The 16,413-nt window shown below is 54.6% G+C and overlaps 11 protein-coding genes across 11 annotated transcripts, besides 7 other annotated features; 1 reads left to right on the top strand and 10 right to left on the bottom strand.

Moving 5' to 3' along the window:
• Window positions 1–2: 2 nt before the first annotated feature.
• Tco025E_06418 (uncharacterized protein) lies at window positions 3–524 on the bottom strand (the record flags this gene model as incomplete). Its single annotated transcript, XM_029373295.1, has 1 exon — window positions 3–524. A coding segment is annotated over one exon (522 nt), but the record flags the coding sequence as incomplete, so codon positions are not given.
• Window positions 525–568: 44 nt separating this feature from the next.
• Window positions 569–625: a microsatellite.
• A 192-nt stretch (window positions 626–817) lies between these two features.
• Window positions 818–4,492, bottom strand: Tco025E_06417 (putative myosin heavy chain; the record flags this gene model as incomplete). The annotated part of the gene is made up of 1 exon (XM_029373294.1): window positions 818–4,492. The coding sequence occupies one exon, from the start codon at window positions 4,490–4,492 to the stop codon at window positions 818–820; it is 3,675 nt and encodes a 1,224-aa protein (XP_029226598.1).
• Window positions 4,493–4,935: 443 nt separating this feature from the next.
• Window positions 4,936–4,985: a microsatellite.
• Window positions 4,986–5,012: 27 nt separating this feature from the next.
• Window positions 5,013–5,048: a microsatellite.
• Window positions 5,049–5,264: 216 nt separating this feature from the next.
• Tco025E_06416 (uncharacterized protein) lies at window positions 5,265–6,167 on the bottom strand (the record flags this gene model as incomplete). The annotated part of the gene is made up of 1 exon (XM_029373293.1): window positions 5,265–6,167. The coding sequence occupies one exon, from the start codon at window positions 6,165–6,167 to the stop codon at window positions 5,265–5,267; it is 903 nt and encodes a 300-aa protein (XP_029226597.1).
• Window positions 6,168–6,355: 188 nt separating this feature from the next.
• On the top strand, window positions 6,356–6,682 carry Tco025E_06415 (uncharacterized protein; the record flags this gene model as incomplete). Its single annotated transcript, XM_029373292.1, has 1 exon — window positions 6,356–6,682. One exon carries the CDS (start codon window positions 6,356–6,358, stop codon window positions 6,680–6,682), a length of 327 nt encoding a protein of 108 aa, XP_029226596.1.
• Window positions 6,679–7,584, bottom strand: Tco025E_06414 (uncharacterized protein; the record flags this gene model as incomplete). The annotated part of the gene is made up of 1 exon (XM_029373291.1): window positions 6,679–7,584. One exon carries the CDS (start codon window positions 7,582–7,584, stop codon window positions 6,679–6,681), a length of 906 nt encoding a protein of 301 aa, XP_029226595.1.
• Window positions 7,585–7,902: 318 nt separating this feature from the next.
• Window positions 7,903–7,937: a microsatellite.
• Window positions 7,938–7,964: 27 nt separating this feature from the next.
• Tco025E_06413 (60S ribosomal protein L35A) lies at window positions 7,965–8,393 on the bottom strand (the record flags this gene model as incomplete). The annotated part of the gene is made up of 1 exon (XM_029373290.1): window positions 7,965–8,393. One exon carries the CDS (start codon window positions 8,391–8,393, stop codon window positions 7,965–7,967), a length of 429 nt encoding a protein of 142 aa, XP_029226594.1.
• A 217-nt stretch (window positions 8,394–8,610) lies between these two features.
• Window positions 8,611–9,672, bottom strand: Tco025E_06412 (thymidylate kinase; the record flags this gene model as incomplete). Its single annotated transcript, XM_029373289.1, has 1 exon — window positions 8,611–9,672. One exon carries the CDS (start codon window positions 9,670–9,672, stop codon window positions 8,611–8,613), a length of 1,062 nt encoding a protein of 353 aa, XP_029226593.1.
• A 131-nt stretch (window positions 9,673–9,803) lies between these two features.
• Window positions 9,804–9,832: a microsatellite.
• A 113-nt stretch (window positions 9,833–9,945) lies between these two features.
• Window positions 9,946–12,099, bottom strand: Tco025E_06411 (putative folate/biopterin transporter; the record flags this gene model as incomplete). The annotated part of the gene is made up of 1 exon (XM_029373288.1): window positions 9,946–12,099. One exon carries the CDS (start codon window positions 12,097–12,099, stop codon window positions 9,946–9,948), a length of 2,154 nt encoding a protein of 717 aa, XP_029226592.1.
• A 127-nt stretch (window positions 12,100–12,226) lies between these two features.
• On the bottom strand, window positions 12,227–12,799 carry Tco025E_06410 (putative folate/biopterin transporter; the record flags this gene model as incomplete). Its single annotated transcript, XM_029373287.1, has 1 exon — window positions 12,227–12,799. The coding sequence occupies one exon, from the start codon at window positions 12,797–12,799 to the stop codon at window positions 12,227–12,229; it is 573 nt and encodes a 190-aa protein (XP_029226591.1).
• Window positions 12,800–12,895: 96 nt separating this feature from the next.
• Window positions 12,896–12,927: a microsatellite.
• A 99-nt stretch (window positions 12,928–13,026) lies between these two features.
• Tco025E_06409 (uncharacterized protein) lies at window positions 13,027–14,220 on the bottom strand (the record flags this gene model as incomplete). Its single annotated transcript, XM_029373286.1, has 1 exon — window positions 13,027–14,220. One exon carries the CDS (start codon window positions 14,218–14,220, stop codon window positions 13,027–13,029), a length of 1,194 nt encoding a protein of 397 aa, XP_029226590.1.
• An 86-nt stretch (window positions 14,221–14,306) lies between these two features.
• Window positions 14,307–16,286, bottom strand: Tco025E_06408 (uncharacterized protein; the record flags this gene model as incomplete). The annotated part of the gene is made up of 1 exon (XM_029373285.1): window positions 14,307–16,286. The coding sequence occupies one exon, from the start codon at window positions 16,284–16,286 to the stop codon at window positions 14,307–14,309; it is 1,980 nt and encodes a 659-aa protein (XP_029226589.1).
• Window positions 16,287–16,311: 25 nt separating this feature from the next.
• Window positions 16,312–16,346: a microsatellite.
• Window positions 16,347–16,413: the final 67 nt, after the last annotated feature.

The following is a 16,413-nucleotide window of genomic DNA, read 5'->3' as shown; positions in this document are numbered from 1 at the left end:
CGGGGCTTCATTGCGGATGACGCATTGGCCTTCAGCGCCGGCTTCCGCACGGGCTCATCCGTCGTCGTCGAGCTCTCCAGGACAGCGGCCTTATTTGCAGCGGGCTTCACTGCGGATGACGCATTGGCCTTCGGCGCCGGCTTCCGCACGGGCTCATCGTCGTCGTCGTCGGAGCTCTCCAGGACAGCGGCCTTATTTGCAGCGGGCTTCACTGCGGATGACGCATTGGCCTTCGGCGCCGGCTTCCGCACGGGCTCATCGTCGTCGTCGTCGGAGCTGTATGGGACAGCGGCCTTGCGCGCAGTTCTGCTCTTGTTTTGGACAAGTTCCTCGTCTTCTGACAAGAGTTCGTCGCGCGGGCGCTTCACACCAGCGTGTTGAGACGCAAGGAGTGCCTCCACCGTTATACCGTTTGGGCGGCGGCGGCGATTAGAGATGGACGCCTCGCGCTGAAATGCGCGGGCGACGTCGGGGTGGTGCTCTTCGAGGTACTTAAGCACCGCGGCGTTAACGGTGCTGGTCATGGCTGGGGACTTGCGCCTGGGCGAATGCTGCGGAGGAGGGGAGGAGGGAGAGAGGCAGGACGAGGTGCGCGGGCGGCGTGGGCAGCGGCAGGGGCGGGCGCGTGGCCGCGTCGTCGCACACGCCCGCGGGAAATACACTCGCCAGCAAACCAAAGCAGCCACAATGGGGCGGGCGCGGAAACGCACCCCGTTCCCCCGCCACTGGCGAAAAAAATAAACAAAGCGATAGGAAAAAAAAAAAGAATAATACCAATTGCGATAGGCTTCGCGTTATTCAAATGGCAGGCGTGGCCTCATGTTCCACCGCGCCTTCCTTCGTAACGGAGCTCGTCGAAGCTGTCGTCGCTGTCGCCGTACTCATCCTCGAGTCGACGCGGTGTTGGGCGCGGCGTGGGGGACAGAGCGGCGGCCTCCCGCGGCGGTGGGTGCAGCGCAAAGCTGCAGAGCTCACAAGGCTCCTCGGCGCGGTGCGCGTGTGGTCGATAGTCCGGCGCCGTCCCGCTCCCGCGGACGCGGTGAAACTCGCCCCGCATGTAGTCTCTGTAGCCGCGAAACGAGGCGACGCCCCCGATGGACGCCGCCGCCCGGGGACTGACGCGGAGGGGGGTGTGCAGCACCGCCGAGGGGACGCCCTCCCGCAGGAAGGCGCGGAAGACGGGCGACGCGGCGGAGCCTCCCCCCGCGAGGGCGGCGAAGTACCGCATCTCCTGCACGTACGCCTCCTCCCCGACAATCCGGCGCCACCGTGCCGCCTCGCGATGCAGCGCCTCGGCCTCCACCACGGCCCAACGCCGCCCCTCGGAGGCCAGCGCGTCGTGCAGCTCCCGCAAACGCTTATCCCTCCACCGCCGCAGCCGTCGAATGCGACGGGCCTGCGCTCTCAGCCGCCTCACCGCCGGGGCAAGGACGTTGTCGTGCAACTCTCGAAAGGCGGCCTCCTCTTCGACGGCCACCGCCCGCAACGCCTCCAGAGCCCCGCCCAGCAGGTCCGAACGCTCCTTGGCGTCCATCGCCCGCTTCATGGCTACGCGTTGCCGCTGCCGCTCCAACGCCGTGACGGACCCCCGCAGAAACGCGTCCCGCAGCGCGTCGTAGCGCAAAAAAGCCTGTGCGCAAGTATCTTCCCTCCGCCTCGCCTCTACCACATTCAAGTTTCGCAGCACGGCCGCCACTAGCGGGATAAGACGGGTACGAAACTCCAGCCACTCCTTCCGCACATCGCACTCGCGTTCGTTGCGCAACGCCGCACGGGCGCTTGCCTCGGCACGCAGCGCCGCTTTTGTTAACTCCAAAAAACGTTCCTGGCGTTTGCGACGCAGTTCCGCATAGTACTGACGCACACATCGTCGTATGCGCACGTTGCCCCGGAAGATACGTTGCAATTTGACGGTGTGGCGAGTCACACACACCAGACGCACATACGCGCGGGCGGCGAAGGCGGCCAGGTACTGTTCCACAACCATCACCGCGGCCTGCGCGCGTTGCGCCCGCCGGGCCTCCAACATTCGGTGTGCGTCTGCCGTAAGAAATACACGAGCGCTTCCCACTTGAGCTGCCTTTTCGCTGATCCCGGCTGTCTGCAGCAACGCCAAGCATTTGCCCCTAAGCGGCATGTTTGCCCGCAGTGACGGGCTTGACGGGTCGAAGAGGTGATAGTGGCGGACAAACTCCCCGCAGCTGAGGCGAAACGGGTAGTTGCACTGGCGCTGCCACACGGTGCTCAGCACTCCGGTCGCCACGAGTTGCTCCAGCACCAGCTTTCCGTCAAACAGGCCCGCCTGTCGCCTCGCGTGGGGGCGGATGCAGCGCACCCAGTTACACTCGCTGCTGTTCAGCATTTCCATCAGGAGACGCAGCGAGTTGCGAAAGGTTGAGGCGACGGTGTGGCGCGCCGCACGTGCGGTGGCGGGCGCGGGGGACCCCGGCCCGTTTGCGTCGCCCAGCAAGCCCACCATGGCGTCGGTCGTCCCCATCACGTCTCGAAGCGCCCAGGAGGTGGTGTTCTGCAGCGTCTGCGCACAGGCATCCTTCACGTAGTCGTTGTTTTTCTCCACGAAGCCGTTGACGCAGTACTTGACGTCCCCCGCGTAGTGCCGCACCGTGAAGCTGCTGTCGTCCAGGCGCCCCCGGTAAAAGTAGTCAGCGGGGGTGCGCAGCGCCTCGTCGCGGTCCAGCACACTCCGCAGCGCCTTCCCGGGCGCTGACTGATAGTCTGGGCAAAACGCCGACGTGATGGCGTTGAGAAACGCAAAGTCTGGGTTTGTGTGCGAGCGCTGCACATCCAGCCGCGAGGCGTCGTCCAAGTGCGAGATGATGGAGTTCTTCGAGCCCTGCAGAAGCACCAGGCAGAGCTGGTTATCTACAAACTCCGTGATGTTGGGTTCCACCCCCTCCGTGCGCATCTCCTCCATGTCGGCGAGAAACATTTTCTCCGTGTACTGCCGCTGCAAGGACTCGTTGGCGAGGTTGATGCAAAACTGCTCCAGCGAGTTCACCGGAAAGTCCTCAAAGCCAAAGATGTCCAGCAGCGCGATCCATGTCGTCGGCGGCGGAGACAGGCCGCAGGACAGTAGATGCTCCGCCGGCGAGCGCGAAACCTCCGCGTGGTCAAAGTCCGCCCCACTCGCGGTGGCCGCGTTGACCTTCTGCACGACGAAGAGGAATAGCTTGGAGTAGAGGAACTTGCAGATGCTGTCGCGCTGGTCGCCGGCCTTCTGCAGCGAAAGCTTTTTCGTCACGCGATCGCCGCCGACGACGACGGTGCTTGTTGTGAGGCACGCCACGAACACCGCCGGATCGGGGAGGCGCAGCAGCTGCCCGGCGACAAACGCCGCGGTCTGCGCGTCGCCGTCGCCCAGCACGGCGGAGTCGTCGGCCCGCCGCATCTCAAACGTGATGTTCTGCAGGTGCAGAACGGCCCCCACAACGCTCCAGAGGGTCTGCTGCTCCTCCTCGGAAAACCCGAGGCTCGTCAGGGCAGCCTGCAACACCTGAAAGGCCCTAGCGTCATCCGTGTCGCCCGTCTTCAAAGGGAGACAGCCGCCTTTGCCCAGCAGGACAAAATCCCGGGCGGACCCGAGCCGGAGGCGTTGCCGCGAGGCCGCGTCGGCTCCGGCGACCAGTTGGTAAAAGACGTGATACACGCGCTCGTCTGCGCCGCACGTGACGGCACGGGAGCGCTCCAGCAGGAACGGCGTGACCCGCAACCCCACCATGACGCCCTTCGCATCAAACTGTACCTCCATAAATTTACCAAACCGGGAGCTGTTGTCGTTCTTCACAGTCTTGGCGTTTCCAAACGACTCCAGCACGACGCTACTCAGCTGCACCCGTTCACTGATGCGCTGCATGCGTTTGCCGACGGCGGCATCGGTGCCCACCCGCTCCGACGCCGCACACAAGTATTTCAGCATTTTTTTGCACGCCTCCGTTTTTCCACTGCCGCTCTCCCCCGAGGCAATAATGGAGTAGTTCACCTGCCGGGCCCGCATCTCGACATATGCCCGATGCGCCACGCCCCAGACGTGCGGGGCGAGGCCCGGCGGCAGCTGTGCCGCGTCGAGGTGGCTAAGGTAGGCCCCCATGCACCTGTCCATCTGGGCCGCGATGCGCTTGTGGGGGTTCACCGACAGCACCATCTCTCCGATGCGCATGTACGTTAGGTCCCTCGCATGCCGCCCCCGCAGCACATGGAGAAGAAGCGCATCGTGCAGCTCAGGCAACTCCAGGAGATCGTCGGGGAAGGAGCTCAAGGCGCCCGCGGTGTTGGGGACAAAGAGCGAGTCCGCGCCCACGGCGACGCTGAACGTCTCGCCGGAGTTGCAACGGACAACCGCCACCGCTGCCCTCTCCTGCGGCTCCCCCATGCCTGCGACCACGACCTGCTCCCAGGCCCGCACGGGATGGAAAAAAAAAACCTGCCGCCCGATCAACGACCGCTGCGTCCCATCGCCGCCGCCCGCCTCCATCTTCAGGGCAGAATAAAAGAAACAACAGCCACAACACGCAGAGAAACGGCAATGGGCGCCTGGAGGAGGCCACACCACCTACGCCTACAAGCCGAGGAAAGAAAATAGCAAAAGGGAGATCGCATTCCTTTTTGTTCCCCCGGGGTCAGCGCGCGCCCAGCACTCCAATATGTACACGGGGAGCATTACGCACCCGCAAAACGGTAAGCGGCGGACGCGTCAATCTTTGATAACTGCGCCTTCTCCAACAGACGCACAAAGTGAAAGTCGCCGCAGGGCCCGCAACCGCGGGACTCCCCCAGCGTGGAGGGGGTTGCTAGTGACTGGAAGGTTACGTGGCTGGGGACGGCACTACAGGGTGAGGGAAAACAACTGCGCTCGTGCCCCCTCCCAGCGCGGCTTCGTCGGAGGTCACTTCATGATGCCCAGTAACGAAACAGTGCAAGAAAAAAAACCAACAAAAAAAAAGGAAAAAAAATAGAAAAAAAAAAAAGTAAAGACCTAGCGTATTCAACCTCCGAACAAAATAGAACAACCACAACAAGAACAACATACAGAGCAGGAAAGGATGGGACTGCACCTTTGCTCGCAAGCCACCTCCACAAAACCCAACGAAGTTATGGCCGTCCCTCAGCAGAGTAACAAAGGAAATACGCACATCTGGCAGCTCCCGGTAATGCACGCACACCCACGTCTTTTTCTCTTGCAACCTCAGCCCCATGCGCCTGCTCTTGACCATAAGATATGCGTTAAGTGAGGCCCATCTATTGTCTTACACCATGTTCTGTCCCCTTGGATAGCCAAACTTCTTCATCTGATGCTCATGTTGAGCCAGCATACACCCAATTGTGGCATAAAAGGCGATGTCCGCTAGCATTTTTACGGAATCATTATGCAATATCATAGCCAACACGCCCAGAATACATGCAAGGCACATCACAGCGGTGTCACAACAATCATTCTCAAGATTATAGTGCTGAAGTACCATGAACCGGTTGCCGTGTACAGCACATCCAAGAAATAAGCTAGCCTCCAAGCACATACAACAGGGCCCAAGGGAATCGCCGGCGCAACAATTAAGATTTCCACAGAGTCCAGCGCAGCAGATGTAACGAGACCAGTCACCGAGCAGTAGTTTCTTGCGTTGCATGATAGTACAACAACATGGGCAAAAACACGCGGCAAGACAGAAACATGGCTCGCTACATGGCGCATGGCACATGCTTGTCGCCCATTCATGCGAGCCCTCCCACTGCTGAACCTCAGCGTAACTAGCCGGCGCTGTGTAATCAAAGTACGATGGCTGGGCAGGTACAGCCGGTGTAGTGGTGGCAGGCGGCACCGGCGTACTACCAACAGGTAGGGCATTGCCAGAAGCTGCTTGTCCGTAACCGGGCTGGTAAGGCTGCCCATACCCTGGCTTCGGCTGCCCGTAATCGGGCTGGTAAGGCTGCCCATATCCTGGCTGTGGCTGTACGTAACCGGGCTGGTAAGGCTGCCCATATCCTGGCTGTGGCTGTCCGCAACCGGGCTGGTAAGGCTGCCCATATCCTGACTGCGGCTGTCCGTAACCGGGCTGGTAAGGCTGCCCATATCCTGACTGCGGCTGTCCGTAACCTGGCAGGTAGGGCTGCCCATATCCTGGCTGAGCGTAATGCTTTCCGTCCGACGCCATTCCTTGCTAATTTCCGTAATACGAAAAGAATTAAAGGACAAAGTACCGAAGCTAAAGCAACAAGAAAAACACACAGCAAATCACGTGAAAGAGACTTGTCTGTGCAACCGCTTTTTACTGTTTTCGTTCTTCCCACGCCGCACTTTAGATCCACCAGAAAAAGCCAAAGCATTGAAAACCAGAACTGAATGGGGAAGGCCAAAACAGTGTGGCGCCTTGGGCACTCGCCTGCCATGCACCCAGCACGCACTCCTCAGGGAGGCACACTTCCTGGCGTACTCCTCGGCAAGAGAGCCGGTGTGCGGCTGTTCATGCGCAGCGCCCCCCACGGTAAGCCGGCGGCGCTGGCGGGGTGCCTACCCGGGACCCTCGTGGCGCGGAAGACGCAGCATGGCGAGAAACGTGAAAAAAAAAACAACAACTCTACGGATACCACGTGGTTCACAGGGCTCTCTTTCAGCCCTTGCGTGTCGCTCAGATTGAACTTCTCCTGCCGACGGGAGCCTGCTTCTTAAAACTCCATCGTCCAGTCACACAGGCAGCCGTCGGCGGTCACAGAGACCACTTGAACTGCGTGCTGCTCCTCGCCTAACGGAGTGGCGTCAAGCACCCCGCCTGGGCTATCAAACGCCCCCAAGAACTCCAGCTGTTCCACGTGGAAGACGCCCACCTGACGGCGGGAGGTGGCAAGCACCACGTTTCCACCTCTTGACGAGCGCAAGGCAACCGGAAAGGACGCATTCGCCTCGTACATGGCCTGCTGCGCCTGGCGGACGTCAAACACCAGGACCGTGTCGTCTTCCGACGAAAGCACAATCCGCTCCCCGCCCTTACACCCGACGCCGGAAATGAGATGCTCCCTCGACTGCCAAATCCATTGCAGCCCTTTCATCCTGGCGTCGCAGCGAAGGACACCGTGAGCCGTGAAAATATGGGCAACATTGTCATCCACGGCCTCCAGAGAAATGGGGGCAGTAACGACTCTCCGAAAGGCGGAATTACCAGCGGCCAGATCCAGCCGTGCGGCCCCAGCCAATTCATTGAACGACAGACGCAAGACACCTGAGTTAGACTCTCTTTTTGACTGCGACAGACACCACAGTCCGTCGCGGTGAAAGGCGCAACTGTGGCAAGAGGTCAAGGTGCCGTGAAGCCTCGGGGCCTCGCCGTCGCCAAAGCTGTAAAAAAAGGCTGTCGAAGTGGGAACAGGCGGGTTGCCAGTTTTCTCAAGCAGAACTGCGCAGCAGAGCGAGCGCGACGCATCGGCTGTCACGCCCAGGCACAAGTGCGAGACTGGCAAACCCACGCGCTGGCCCTCGGTCAGCAGCTGCCAAAAACTAGATGCCCGCTCACTGCCAAGGTCGAGGCTGACCAGCGTCGAGGGCCCAGCGCCGCGCCCGTTGCCGAGAACGGCCATCACAGTCCGCCCCTCCCAGGCGTCATCCCTGGCGAGGCGCACGACCGGAAACGGTGTGTGGTATACTGCACACGACGTAAACACGCAACTATATTGACAGCCAACGACTGTGGTGGCAGCTCCTCCTTTATTCATTTCTCCATTTCACGCCGGTGCATCATGCTTTTTCGCGGTACTCAACGAAAAGAGAAGGGGGACAGGGGTGACAGCTTCGAGGGGCACGACAGCAACGCCGGTGGAAAGAGGTGCAGTGAAAACACGTCCTCAGCGCAGTGCGAGGGACTGCAGAGGACAAGGCGCGTGCACGCAGGCAGAGGCAAAAAAAAAACGAATAAAAAAACAACAACAAAGAAGCAGGAAACAAGACAACGCAAGGGGAGTTAAACGCGGCTTGGGTACAGGTACACCCGGATCCTTCGTCCAATCGCCGACGCAGGAAGCGGGCTGTTGAACTTCGCGCGCACCACACCAGACCCTCCGTGAGGCCTCGTCACACGGCCCCACATCGCGCGCGTGTTGCTGCGGCGCGCCGGGGCCTTTGACCAGCGCACGCAGCGCTTCACCTTGTAGCCATGGTACACGTAGCAGACACGCTTCCCGACGTACCACTTGGCATCCTCCGCCGTATTGACGTTCTCAACACGAATCAGAGCGGTGTTCTTGTTCTGACCGTGCAGTCCCCTTGTGTAGCCGGACAGGGTGCCCTTCATGTACAGCCGTGGAGAAGCACGACTGCGGCGAACAGTCGAAGTTTTCTTCGCCAGCTGCGAAAGCTTCTTCGCCCTGTCCACGTGAACCTTCGCCGCCATCCTCCCCGCACCTACCACGGAAGCGAAGAGAAGAACCAAGGAAGTTGCACAGAGACATAAAAGAGGATGCCAGCTCAGATGGGAAGCAAAGATAAAGGCACACATCGACGACGACGACAAAAAAAAAACNGAGGCAGGAGGCACACAAGGACGCGTATAAGGCAATATTATATACTTCGCCCCCTCCGTTCCAACGGAAAGATGTCAACTGTTGGGTCTACTCTTTTATGAGGGCAAGATGGTGCGTCATCGCTTCGTACACCTTATCGTGTGTTTCCTCCGGACTTGAGCGCGAGGCTGTGTCATCGCAGCAACGTATATGAAACCAGTGGGGCAATTTTGCGCAGCACCACAAATACGTGTTTCTAACACTCTCCTTGTACGTGTTTTGCGCCGTTTCATGAATGTCGAGTGGGCCGCGGTGTGGGTCCACCTTCATCGCAGAGAGCGCGGCCTGCGGGGGGAGGTCCAGGTAGAGCACAAGGTTGGCCGGCGGAAGCCGCAGCCAGGAGACTTCCATCAAGTGCAGATGGAAAATAAACGCAATTCGTTCCTCCTCTGGGAACTTTGAAGCCTGGTGCCCGCAATTTGCCGTGTAGTACCGGTCCAGAACAATCTTCGTCCCACGGCGCACCCAGTACTGAAGCTCCGGCAAGCAGGCAAAGCGATTCATGGAGAACAACAAGCTAAACAACCTGGGATCCAAGTCTTTTATGCCTCCCTTCTTTCCGGAGAGAATCTCTCGAAGAAGGTCCCCGTACCGGTTTCGTTCAGATGGGAACTCATAATGCGATACGCGCTGCCCCTCAGACGCAAGGCGGCGGAGCAGCAGTCTCGCTTGCGTCGCCTTCCCCACTCCGTCGCCGCCCTCAAACACAATGACCTGGGTCTTGCTCTTGTCAAAGGCAAAAAACGCCTTTACGGCACGTAGCTGCGCCACAAGAAGGCCGCCGGACCTATCCACTGAAAGGGAACTAATAGTCTCCAGCAGGGGAATCGAGGCGGGGGCGATGCTGCCTTCTCCCAGCGCGAGAACGGGAATGCGGCTGCAGAACAGGGCATACACAACGCCCGCATCCTTCAGGCTCCTCTCCTCCGTGATGAGGCAGGTGAAGGTGTCGCTTCCGCCCTGCTGCTGCGTGTCCCGGCGACGCAGGGCCTGGACCAGGGAACTGCGGCACGGCACAATTTCGACAGGCTCACCCGCAAGGGCTGCTTCTGCTGCAACAGCAGCACCGAGTTCCCCGCTCCGGACATCCAGAAAGACGACGATCCTCATGTTTTTGTTTTCTTTATTATTCACCCTTACAAAAAAAAACAAGATGGTAGGAATAACAAAACACCGCAGCGAAAAGTAAAAATAAATAAATCAAATACCTGCAGTGAAAACAAGCACCTCTTTCGTGGACAGTGAGCGGGTGGGCGGGTGGGTGGGTGGGGTGAAGATGCGACAAATACGCAAACAAACGGGTATGTGTGTAGTGGTGGCGAGGTTGGCGATGGAGTTAACCCCCTCAATGGGGGGCAGGGAGAGCACACCCAGCGAGATGTGTCACCTTAATTTATACCACTGATGCCGGCAATGCGCGGCGGCGCGACGCACCAGGCGTTTGTGATCCGCCAGGGAAGATTGTGTCAGATGCAGCACCCCATCCCGCGCCTTTGCAACGGAGTTTTTATACTTCACGTCCTCCTCGTTAGTCGTTGCGTGGATCTGCACCGCAAAGACAGCCACCTCCGACAGGAGGCGTAAGGAATTGCACCGCGTCTGCAGGTCTGGCGAACGCACGGCACTCAGCAATGCCTCAAAGAGTGCAGCATCGTTTGCCATAAGCCGCCTCATAAAAAAGTCTTTGGAGCCTGTCCGAGAGCTTATACACCCCAACAGCTCGACGAGGCGAATAATATGGCCTTCTGTGGGTTCCTGTCGTGCCACACACTCGCATACTTCCAGAATAGCCCCCCCATCGAAGTCCGAGCCCAGCGGCTCCTTCAGAAGCAGTTGAAGCAGAACCCGCAATGAGGTCTCTGGCATAAGAGTCTCTCTGCTCCGTAGGCACTGAACAAGTGGAACGAGAAGCGTCACAGCCTTCTTCGGACCTGAGGAAGGAGAAAAAAAAGTGGTGGTCAAGGCCTCCTCAATGTCTACGCCACTACAAAGTGCGTCCATTAGCTTCAATGTTATACCCTCCACCGTGTCATTCGTTTCCACGCTTCTTCTTAAGAGGCCACGCGCGGTAGCCGCATACACGGCGAACTGAAGTTTTGGCTCCAGCACTGCTGACCCTGCCAAAAAATCCTCTGCCGCCTTTGGCGCATGGAGGCATACCGCCGACACTCCCTGCAGCGCCACGCCTGGCGGCTTCTCTTCGCGGACGGCGTTCAACATCTCCGCCACCCAGCGCTCTGGGGTCTCCGCAACCTGGTACACGTCCGAGTCGGAGGAGGCAAGCAGTGCAATGGTCAGGATGCAGCACCGATTTTCACCAACCATCCGCAGCACGGTTTTCAGGCGTAGCGACAAAGGAATCCTGAGAAGCAGCTCACACAAGAATTCAAAGCTTGCGGGCGAGTTTTTAGTAACCACAAGTTGCAACAAGTGCAATATGGCCTCTTCTGGGAAGTCCGTACTTGCTGCAAGAGCATGCCCGCACAAGGAAAACAACTCCGTTTCTGAAAGCCGGGCCGCAACCGAAGACGAGGAGGAGTGCAACAAAAGCTCCAATGCCAGAAGAGCGGTGGAAACAGAGGACTTCAAAAGCGCATTAAAAAGATTCACAATTCCAGTCCTGGTAAACACCTTTTCTGTGCCGATTACGCGAGGGAGAACGTCCGTTAAGGCATTCCCCTCCAGAAGACCGATGCGAGAGAGAAGACTGGCAACCTTCGTGCAAAGTTCCTCATCGCTCTGTAAACAAATCAAGAGTAGATGTTCACACGACGAGTGAAGCAGTTCCACAGGCAGCCACTGACACAGACATGCATCCAAGCACAATAGGGATGAAAGTAGTTCACACCCGACGAGCTTTAACGATGCCCCAGCCGTGCTGAGACCCCGTAAGAGGTTTTTCACGACCCGGAGTAGATCTGGCAAGTTCAATTCCAGACTTCGCTTCACCTCTGCCCGGGGCGACGGCAATCCGCGACGCAACTCTTCAGAGTTGCATAAATCCAAAATGCCCATCAAAAACGCCGAGAGGATAATCAAAGCATTTTCACTCTCACCATCAAATTCGTTGCGCAGGTTCAACAATAACAGCGGCAGAAAATGGGACAAGAGGGCAACACCACAAGAGACATCGCTGCAAGCCAAGTGATACAACATAGTGGCATACGCAGAGCAGACAGCTTGCCCAGAACCCAAACTGGACAAGGCGCCGCTAGTTACCGGGTCCATCCAGGAAGCGATGACGGATGACGAAGCCCCGTGAGATCTCTTGCCAATAGAACCCAAAAGTTGCATGCAGTCTCGTAGGTATGAGTCCCCTTCATTCCAACCCAGTGATACACTCTTGATAACTTCATTCCGCAGGTGGCTCACAACACAAAGGATATGGGGACTCAACTCATCCATACTGTGACCCGAATTCGAAGAGTAGAGTTCCAAGAGGACGGCTATAGACTCCTGCTTCACAACGGACGACGGAGACGACAGCCTCGAGAGGATGAATGAGACGCAAGAATCCAGGTAGAGGGGACGAGTCATACAGCGGGTGAGACGTCGTTTCAATTCATCTCGCGTCACTGTGCACCCTGGCGGCTGCGAAAATACGACTGGAAAGTAACTGGAGAGACTATCAAAATATTCTTCCTTCAGAGGAACTAGGCTACTGCTATCCGCAAAGGTACTTATAAAGTAGTGAAAACTCAAACATTTTTGCGACAAGTTCCGGTTCTCCTTCCGCATCCATGGCTTCTAGAAGCAGACGGAGAACAGGCGTGGTAAGCCATGGCGCAGAAGCCTCTGAGAGCATGTAGTTAATAATTTTAAATCCACTCCGCCGGACATTCGTTGGCAATGCCTGAAACCTAACATTGGCCAAGAAACCATGGGCTAACTCAGCAAAAACGTTCTCGCTACACGGCCGTTGCGTGGACAAGGCTTCAATAACCCTCGCTATGCATTCCACAGAGGTTTCAACTGTCTGTAACGAGGAAAGTTTTCCTGAGAAAAATTTCAGCACAACCACAGCCTCGTCATCCTGCAGATTTTCTCGTTTTGCCGTTGCTAGACTCAAAACAGAGAGCGCTTCAGTGATATGCTTCTCATACGTCAGATATTTACCCATCATGCGGGCCAAGTAAAGAAGAGGCACTTGCCGTAGTTTCCCAAGGGTGCCCGCATCACAGTTGAGACCCATTGACACCGCTCTTTGAAGTATCACATCCAGTTTTTCCTCTTCCATGGACGACGCCGTGCAGCTCTATACTCAGTCTTCCTGATGTCTTTCGTTTTATTGCTTTTGTTGTTGTTTCCGGCCTCTGTCTTCCCCATGAGTGTCAACAAAAAAAAATAAATAAAAAAAAACAAGAAGTGAATTGGACCCGTTTACGGATTCAAACTTCAGAGAACTTCATTTTCTAATTATTACAAACATTCAAAGCAAACAGTTTCTTTGTCAAGATGATGCAATCAGGGGGGCAAGACACAGATCCTCTGTGAACCACTTACACACGCGGCGCCCAATCCAGATACCGCGCCTGTAAAGTGTCGCAAATAAAAATATGGTAACGGAATTGTGCCAATACGAAGCGGTTGCAATGTTAATTCTGTCGATTTGATAGCATTAGGGGCTAGACAAAAGCTCCACTGCATTCTTCCAGCTATTAAAAAGCAATCGTCATTTTTCTCCACCACCAACTCACAGTTTTGAACTTGCTCTGTTTTGTTAGTCACATCAAACGAAATAAGGAATGGAGTACCAATAATAGCAATCGAAGGACACCTCAGTGTCAACGCAAAAGGTGTATCCGCCACTTTCACTTCAGGTAAAGGAAACTCAGAAACAATACGCTGCACTCCATTGCTTGGGGCTAGAGCCATTCGAATAAAACCCAAAGAGAATTTTCCTACATTCAGAACACGAAGCTTCATACTCAATGTCAAAACTTCCAAATGTTCAAGATGACAAGGAAGTTCACCCACTGTCAGCGATACAAGTGAAGCCGAATGTGTACAAACAACATCCAAATCTTCCACTATCAAACCTTGGAGGGCCTGAGTTTCCATAGAGGCCAAAAGAACAACTTCTCCCCCCTTTGTGAAAGTAAAATTATCGGAATTGCCTTCCATTTCGGTGTGCGCGGTATATACAAGAGAATCTCGGTTGCCCTGGATTGTCGATACATCGTCCCTCGTACTACAACGTGAATGACGCAACGTAAACTTTTCATGCTGTATCGAGAAGTGAGAGACATCTGGCACGCTGAGAGTAGTTTCAGATCTCACCAACACCTCCCTTTTAACAGGTGTCACCATCCACGGTAACACCTTCAGAAACGTGTACGTTGGAGAAAAAGGATACAAAATATTCAAATAGATTCTTTTTAGAATTTCCATGTCTGAGTAATTTACGGAGTTGTAATAAAACAAAATAGGAGCCGTGTACCTTCCAGCCCGGAGGCATCGGCAGTTCAATGAGACACTTAACGGATGATCACGAGCTATAGGACCAATATCATCCAATAAAACGGCGCTGTATCTCTTTCCAAGGCCTTCGCTCCTCCTCTTGTGTTTCCCCTGAAGTGCGTCGCAGGCGAATTCATACAAACCAGAGACATAATTTATTACAAGAGAACCTTTTCCGTTTAAATCCTTCTCCGACATTATCACAACATCAACATTTAACTCCTCACCTTCAATTGCTGTAATAGTGCTCGGAATCTCGATCTCGACTTGACACGCCGGTCGAACTACGTATACCCATGGCTTATGATGCAATAAGCCAGAAAAACTCCCAAACCTCTCCTTTTCTCGTAAAAACGGTTCTGCACTTGTTTTTTTTCAAGCTTCCACTCCACATTTAGGTGCATGCCAGCACAATTTACACACCCTCGAACACTCGTACATTGGTAAAGTCCCGGCTCATCAAGGGTCAATTTGAGACAAGCAGAAGAAGGGTTATTTAAATTGAACTTTAGAGCTTTATCGAAGGCTAAATATGTACTGGCACTCTCTGTCCCATCACCAGACAACCTCGAAACGGTAACAGAAAGCGCATCCAAAATAATGCCTTCAACAGAAGCGGTAAAAAGTGTAATATATAGTTCCGTTGGAGTTGCACACACATGATGATCACACTGAAAATTGCACAATACTGTGAAGGGTGCAAAATGCCCTCTTCTAGGATAGGATAGATTAACCTGCTTCAATTCATTCTGCCTCACCAAATCCAGAAATTTTTGCATATAATGCCTTTGTACCCCGTCCACGGCAGGTCCAAAACAGAGTGACACCAAAGAAAAGAGAATATATTCTCGATTCTGTTCGATGAGTTTGCCGCTAGTGGAGTTCATGACAGAGATCCAAAGTTTGTGAGCAAACTCCGCTTCCCTGTAAGTTCCTATACGTCGTTGCCGAAAATTTTCCATACAAAAAAATACCTGTTCCCATGCTTGAAGGTTGATATAAGCTCCGAAAGAAATATACAGCGCGTCCAGACATAAACTACTCTCTGATTCAAGTTCGCTCAGTAGATTCTTCACACGTAACTGCAAAGCTTTGATGCAAGTTTCACTACAGAAAATAAACTTGTGGGTGCCAAGGTAACATTCTGTACCAACAAATACAGGAGCAACCGTTGGCTCTTGTAGGGAATTACGTGACTGGCTTATTTCAGTAGCCTCCTCAAACGCACCTGTTGCTGCAACAAGATAATCTCTTCGAGTCTCGGCAGACAAATAAAGGCAATTTCGCACCAACCATTCATAGCATTCCCCCACAATTAATAGCCGAACAAATCTAGCCATATGCTTAACTTCAGAGGAACCGCAACGAAGAGCCTTCCCAATCCACATAATATGGTCCTCGACAAGTCGACAGTAGATATCATCTGATGAAATAGTCGATTCTAAAGAACCACTGTATAATACCCGAAGAAGAAGAAGGGTGCCACAGGCACGTAACTCCATCGCTGGCCAAGGTGGAGCTAGCTTTCTTAGTATTCTATACGAACTTTCAAAATATTTTTGGGCCGATTTTGTATCATTCAAAACAAGGGAATGCCATCCTATTTTAAAATCACGTCGCACCAAAGAATAACTCGGCTCAAGTTTGAAATTCTTTAAACGTAAAACCTCATCCGTATGATACTTTCTAGCTAATTCCAACGCCATTTCAAAAAGTTTTTCGGCACTCTCCTTCTCCATTCCCAATTCGAACAGGGGCAAAACGCTCTTAAAGTCATGACCAAGAAACATTTTCATATTGTACTGAAGCTTTTCCAATTGCGCTGTGGCGTTTGCACTGTTTCGAATTTCATTTTCGGTAGTCAGTGCAATAATGACTTTGCTACGGAAAGAGCGTGTATATTCTTTTAACTGACTAGAAACACCAGACAACCAAACCTCATCTATCGCCGTCTCTCCCAACTGGTCCCAGTCCAAGCAAACAAGAAGACAACTACACCTTAACTTACAGTGCTTTGAACACCAAGCGCTCTTCAGTACACCTGAAGCTTCTAAGGGCAAACTGCTCTCCACACCCTTGGCGAAAAGAGACTGCAGATCTGAATAGTAATTTACCCTAAAACGCGTGTGTGAGTCAAAGAAACGGAATAACCCCTCAGCAATCCGAAGCCTTTTGCGACTGAGTACCGCAAGCGAAAAACACGGACTAGCATCCAGGTACTCCCGATAGGAATCATCATTGTAAAATTGAGAAAGAAACTCCATGACTTTATCTTGAATACGCCATGAGGAAAACCAAAGAGAAAAGCATAAAAGAAAAAGAAATATTAGGAGGAGCTCCCCAGCGTCAGGAATAAATTAGGGGAAAACGGCATGGATGCCCCCCACCCCA

This window comes from Trypanosoma conorhini (genome assembly GCF_003719485.1).
Source record: "Trypanosoma conorhini strain 025E chromosome Unknown Tco_14.4_contig_00431, whole genome shotgun sequence".
Taxonomy (NCBI): domain Eukaryota; phylum Euglenozoa; class Kinetoplastea; order Trypanosomatida; family Trypanosomatidae; genus Trypanosoma; species Trypanosoma conorhini.
Note: the sequence above shows the minus strand (reverse complement) of the source record. Positions and strands in the feature narration are given on the sequence as shown.